This window comes from Peromyscus maniculatus, chromosome 13 (genome assembly GCF_049852395.1).
Source record: "Peromyscus maniculatus bairdii isolate BWxNUB_F1_BW_parent chromosome 13, HU_Pman_BW_mat_3.1, whole genome shotgun sequence".
Taxonomy (NCBI): Eukaryota; Metazoa; Chordata; class Mammalia; order Rodentia; family Cricetidae; genus Peromyscus; species Peromyscus maniculatus.
Genome location: NC_134864.1, coordinates 36,582,790 through 36,588,789, shown reverse-complemented (window position 1 = coordinate 36,588,789; position 6,000 = coordinate 36,582,790). Strand labels below are relative to the sequence as shown.

Below are 6,000 nucleotides of genomic sequence, written 5' to 3'. Positions count from 1 at the left end.
GCTCACAGAAACCAAGAGCGGTGTGATGTCAGAATCGAGTCTTTGTGGATGTTACAGCTACAGGGACTACACTCTTCTCTCTCCAGAATATTACAACAGTTCTCAGCGAGTCTTCAGGGAGTCTTATTAAAGCTCAGAAACCGAGGCTGGGCCAGAGGCTCAGTGGTTAGAGCACTGGAGGACCAGGGTTAAAAAATTCCCAATACCCCCATGGTGACACCAATGGCTTCTCACAACTCCCGTTCCAAGGGTTCCAAAGCCTTCTTCTGGCTTCCATGGGCACCAGGATCATGCAAGCTACATAGACATACATGCACACACACACATTTTTAAAAAATAGGAAAATTTCTTTAAAAAAAAAAAAAGCTCAAAAATACACACAAAATGCTCATCTTAAGCAGCCACACTCTAGAATGTGAGTTACTTCTCATTCAAAATGTGCAGTTGGGACTTGGGTGAAATGTGTATCCAAGGAAAAGAAAGGCTGTGCAAATGGCTTGGAGCAATTCCACCATGAAATAAAATTGTACCCAAACCAGTGTGGCTTATTTTCTATAAACACTTCCTATTTTTATTAAGACAACTAAGACATCTAACACACCATATTGTGGTTCCTAAGTTGTAGCCACACTACTTATGGATGGCCAATAAATTATTTCACTCATATGATACATATAAATGCTTCACTCAAGTTCAGTTACTAGGAGGGTGTTCAAGGCATCATGCAGACGACATAATACATGAGGAAAAACAACACCTCCCCCTCCCCAATGACATCTCTGATTTTCTTCAAAGCATGAAAACTATCTTTTTCCAACTTTCAAAAGATGGAATAAGACACTTGTTTCCATACAAAATACATTTAGAGCCACGTTTTTCTTTTTAAAAGGCAACTACATCATGTGAAGTATACACTCACAAATCATTCCCTTTAGTCTCAAAAATCAGGTCGATATGTATCCCCCCCCCCCACATTGGGTGTGGGCATTTCAATGATTTCCTGATAGCAGAAAGCCAAACTCAAAATATGATAAATGTACATTTTCTGGATAATCATCAGAGGCAGAGACACTTTTCAATTTCATCTTTGGGCATTATTCTATGTTTTCACGGAGTTGAAAGTTGTTGTTTCACAGTATAAAATCTTGACTGAATTACTAACACACCTTGGTTTTCTGCTTCTTGTTCTGAAATGTGTTTGGATCAGAGGTTAAGACAGAAATGAAACGCTCAAAACAGCTTCTAGAGATCTTAATGTGCAAAACTTCCAGATTTATATATTCAAAAATAAATTATTTTTAAGTGAAATGTGAGAGTGTGGGGGTTTGGGGGGTAAGTCACGGGAAAAAGGGAAGCCTATAGTTTATACTCTGTGTAAAGCTTTCAGTGTCTTCCAGGTGGGGGCAACAGTCAGTCAGTTTTGAGAGAAAGAAGGTCAAGCTCTTTAAGCTCCCTGAGTCGAGTCCGGTTACAGAAGATGAAAATGACTTCCTGGCAGTAACACTGTGAATAAAACAACCGCAAGCCTCCAGGAGATGGGACTTCTGGGCTCGGCTCCAGCCACCAGGCGGAAAGCAGCGGATCACCAACCAGTACGTGCCAACTAGAGGGAGAACAGAGGCGGCCTGGGATGCGCAGGCGCGCTGAGCACCTGCCCAGCACCGCTCAGATGCCAGCAAGGGCTAAGTCCATCCAGAGGCGCATCCCTCGGCGTGAGGATCCAGACTGTTCCTTAGTTTCTGCCCTCCCGGGATCTTTGAGAAGCGGGAAGATCATTTACTTTCACATCTCATTCATTCTTCTTTTAGGCGATTCAAGTCCATTCACAACTGCTGTGGACGAGCACGCGCGCGCCCGGCACCCCTAAATGAATGCCAAAGTCCTAGGCACCAGGAATCCGCCTTCTGCACATCCTCAGACTTTGGGAAGGGACAGCCACACACTCTGCTGAGGGTGAGGTGGCGCATAAAGCAGAGATCTGGGTAAAAGGGACTCCCCACCCTGTCACCCCCACACACCAGCATCGCTGTCTCGCCCAAGGCAAAGAAAGTAGGGAACGGAAAGACAGAGAGGCGAGAAACGGAGGCTCCGCCTTGACTAGGTGGTCCATGGTCACAGACGAAGGTAGGCAGAAACCCCAGCGCACCGAGCCCAAGGCCGGGTCCTCTGGGGCCTCTCAGGGCAGGCGATGCACCGGGAACCGGGTGTGCCGCCCCTCTACGTATCGCTCCTCCTGCCGCCGCCGCCACCACCACCACCACCGGGAGCTGCGGCCGCCCGCGCCCTGGAGCCACTGCCTCCGCTTCCTGCCGAGGCCGCGGCCGCCCCCTCGGGCCGATACTTGAGCCAGCAGATGATCCAGGTGACCACCACCGAGAAGAGCGCTAGGATGCTAGCCACTGACAGACAGATGGGTCCTACGGGCGAGGGCGAGGGCGATCCGGTAGCTGGGGCGGGGCCGGGGGACGAACCGCTGCCGGGGGGTCCCCCACCCCCGCCGCCGCCGCCGCCGCCGCCACCGTAGTGGTTGACGAAGATGAGGCCGGTGAACAGCAGCACCACCATGGAGAGGAACGAGAAGACCACGCACACGCAGCCGGCGGTGAGCGCCGCGCGCTTGCAGTTCTGACAGCTCTCGTAGGCTCCCGGGGCGCGGAGACCTGGGCGGCCCCGAGGCCCGGGGGCGGCGTCCTCAGCGGGTGGTGGCGCCGGCTGCGGGGGCTGCGGGGCGGGGGCTGGCGGCGGGGCGGCGGTGGGCGCGGGGCGGCGGGAGGCCAGCGGCGGGAGCCGGTCCTGGGGCAAGGGATCGTGCGCGGCTCGCAGAGCCAGCGGGAAGGCCTCGGCGAGCTTGGTGTTGTTGGGCAGGCCGTGCACGCGGCTGTCCGGCAGCGGCGTGCGGTGGCGGCACACCGGGCACGCGATGGCGCCGGGCGGGCCGTGCCAGGGTGGCGGGCGCGGCGCGCGCTCAGGGGCCGCGCTGGAGGCGGCGGCGGCGGCGGCGCGGAGCTGCAGCTGGCTCAGGCACTCCTGGCAGAAGGTGTGCAGGCAGGCCAGCAGCTTGGGGGCGCGCCGGTCCGCGTCGAAGTAGTTGTAGCAGATTTTGCACTCGTAATCCTCGAGCGGAGGGAGGCTGGGGGCGGTAGCCACGGTGGCGTCCCGGACGCCCGCGTCCCCGTCGTCGCGAGCTCCCGTCGCGGGACCCCCAACTCCCTCCCGGCTCCCGGGGCTGCTGCTCCGGCTCAGGGTGCTGCTGCCGCTGTCGTTCGCCAGCGCTGCCATGGCATGATCCGCCCCTCATCGGGGGCTAGGTGAGGCGCCTTCCTCCCCCTGCGCTGCAGCCCCGGCTCCCGGCGGGGAGGAGGCGCTTCTGCCTCCCCCCTCTGGCTGCTGTCGCCTGGTGGGGGAGGCAACCGCTGGCTGCTGCGCCCCCGCCCGGCCCTCCGGTCCACCCACCCCACCCCACCCCACCCCAGTGCGGATGCTCTGATCCCTCCCGGTCCTGGAGCGCCTGACTGAGGGTACCCCTAATCCTCTCAACCTAGGTCTCCTGACATCTTTCTGTATCGGTCTATGTTGGACTTAAAAGTAGGGTTCAAATGGGCTGGGAGGTGTTGCGGAAAGCATTTGGGGGTGCCATTGCTTAAGGCTGTTCCCTTTTGCCTGTACTCATAGCCGCTATAGATGGCGTGGTACTGGGACCCGCTTTTTCCTTTTTCCTCTTCCTCGACATTACTCCTCCCACCCCTCCTTTTTTTTTCTTTTTCTTTTTTTTTAAATCTGGGTTAGCCTTTCCTGTCTGGGGCTAGGTCCCGGGAGAAGTCGCCTCTCCCCCTCTACCAGCAAGAGCTCACCGTGATGTCATGCAGGACCCGCGCAGGAAGGGGAAGCGGCGACCTCTCAGCCGGGTAGAGGCGGTTCCTTCCCCCGGCTGAAAGTCGTGATCTCACATCTCAGTCCAAGGGCGAAAGCCAATAATCCCCAAGCCATTTACGCTTTGCGCTTTTATTAGCAGGGCCCAGGCGGCCGCGCAGTGCTCATCTCGGAGTGGAAGCGGAGAAGGGCATTTTCCCTTCACCATTTGGAGGAAATTTGGGAATCAGATAATACCCTTTTCCTCCTCCGAAACATTGGTTCCCGAGTTTAAGGAGAGAAGACAGATTGGGAGCAGAGTCCAGCTGTTCTCCTGGCGATGACCACTGTAGATGCAGCTGTTTTTAGTACCAGGCTGTTACAGAGACAGAGAGGAAAGAAAAGAAGTTGGCAAGGAAGTTCACTGACTGAGAAGTCGAGTGGAAACCCAGAGGCTAGCCTCACCCACCCCCTTCCTCCTCTACATGCCCACTTCAGTCATCCAAACGCAGAGAACACAAAACTCTCCGCTATGTGTGGGGTAGACGCTGAGTTTATGAAAACTCCAAGCTTTGTGGACTAGGACTCCAAAGAAACCAGTCAGCAGGAGTACAGGAGTGTTTGGGTACAGCCTGTGTGGTGATATTTAGATATTCTTAACCTCTCTGCCCTGTCTCTCCAGGTGCCCCCTACCCCTCCCCGAGAAGAGGAACATGGACACCCATCTCCCCATTCAGCAAAGAAGGGGGAGAAAAATGGCTTTGTAAGATTTTTTTTTTCTTTATTTCAGGCGGTAGGAACACTGCACTTTCTGTCCTGATTCTCTGAAGATGACAAGGTGCCACGGGGAAGAGCGGCAAGACACAATGACTGGGAAGCAAGCTCAAGGGAGAGGAGAGAAAGAAAGAGGCAAGAACCACCAAGAGTTGCCTAGGAAGGCTGGGGCTGCAGGGTCTGGGAGAGTACGGACATGCTCTCATCCTGGGCACTTCGCAGAGTGGGCACCTTAGCATAAGCCTGTAATCCAAGAGCTTGGGAGGTGGAGGCGGGAGGTTAGAAAGTCAGAGCATCCTCAACTACACGTGGAGTTTGAAGCCAGCCTGGGCTCCATGAGACCCTGTCCCCAAACACAGTAAAACAAAACAAGATGAGTTTCTGGGGAAATTGTAAGTGACTGTATGACATTTCTGGAGCATTTGAAAGTAAGTCCATTTTTACTCTGTGTGAAGAGCGAAAGCACTATGTCTTAAGTTCAAGGCCTTAACTTAAACTTGTTTAAGACACTTTCTAGTTTCAAGTGTCATCATTATTCTGTGGGGAAACCTACATCTTTTTCAGTCTCTCGTTCTATGGTGAGGACGGTAATGAGAGGGCCGGTTGATGAAAAGGCTCTCCTCCGGCCTGGAAAGGTTGCAGGATGACTCAAAGCTAGCCGAGCTGAGCTTTCAAAGTCTTTCTGCTTCTCAGTTGTGCACTTCCAGCATGTGCATCTCACGCACAGTTTCACACTGGGTTCTTTATGATTAGATTGCACGTATACTGTGGTGCAGTGCCCGATTAGAACTTGAAACAGTGTCTCAGGAAGAACAGTGCACAGAAGCAAGAGACCCAATGGGGATCTGTATGGCTCTTCTCACACACCCAGCTCCACGCTGGAAGTGACCCAAAGGTGATGTGAGAGCTCTGTGTGTTGGCAGTTACAGGTGGTTGTGCATTCTCACCTTGCACCAGGGCTTCTCACACCAGCACTACCGATGTTTTGGGCTGGTTAAAATTTTATTGCAGGTGCTGTCCTGTGCACGGCCAATGTTAAGTGCTGTCCTTGGCCTCTATCCATTTGAAGCCAATAGCAAAGCATGCCAGTTATGATAACCAAAACTGTCCTCTGAGGACAAAATCACCCCTGGCTGTGGACTTCAGGACTTATACAAGGACCAAAGATTTGCTTTAAGTGAGATCTGAACCAGATCGACCAGCTCCTCTCTAGTATAAACAAAAAGTATTCCTAAGGTATTTATCACATTGTGACTGTGTTTCTCCTGTAGATCATGGTGGTTTAGGTCCCAAAGTATGGAACAATCTTTGAAAGACACTGGTATAACTTTTGCCAATACTTTCTATGAACAATTACAGGACTTTGGCTAACAATGA

At 53.2% G+C, this 6,000-nt stretch overlaps 1 protein-coding gene and 1 long non-coding RNA gene across 2 annotated transcripts; one reads left to right on the top strand and one right to left on the bottom strand.

Annotated features, from left to right (window-relative positions):
- Positions 1–957: 957 nt before the first annotated feature.
- Positions 958–3,394, bottom strand: Rnf228 (ring finger protein 228). Its single transcript, XM_076549992.1, has one exon. It carries the CDS (start codon positions 3,277–3,279, stop codon positions 2,218–2,220), a length of 1,062 nt encoding a protein of 353 aa, XP_076406107.1. The 5' UTR covers positions 3,280–3,394; the 3' UTR covers positions 958–2,217.
- On the top strand, positions 1,740–5,000 carry LOC143268303 (uncharacterized). Its single transcript, XR_013044061.1, has 2 exons — positions 1,740–2,124; positions 4,640–5,000. It is a non-coding gene; the product is annotated as an uncharacterized LOC143268303 (long non-coding RNA).
- The last annotated feature ends 1,000 nt before the right edge of the window (positions 5,001–6,000 follow it).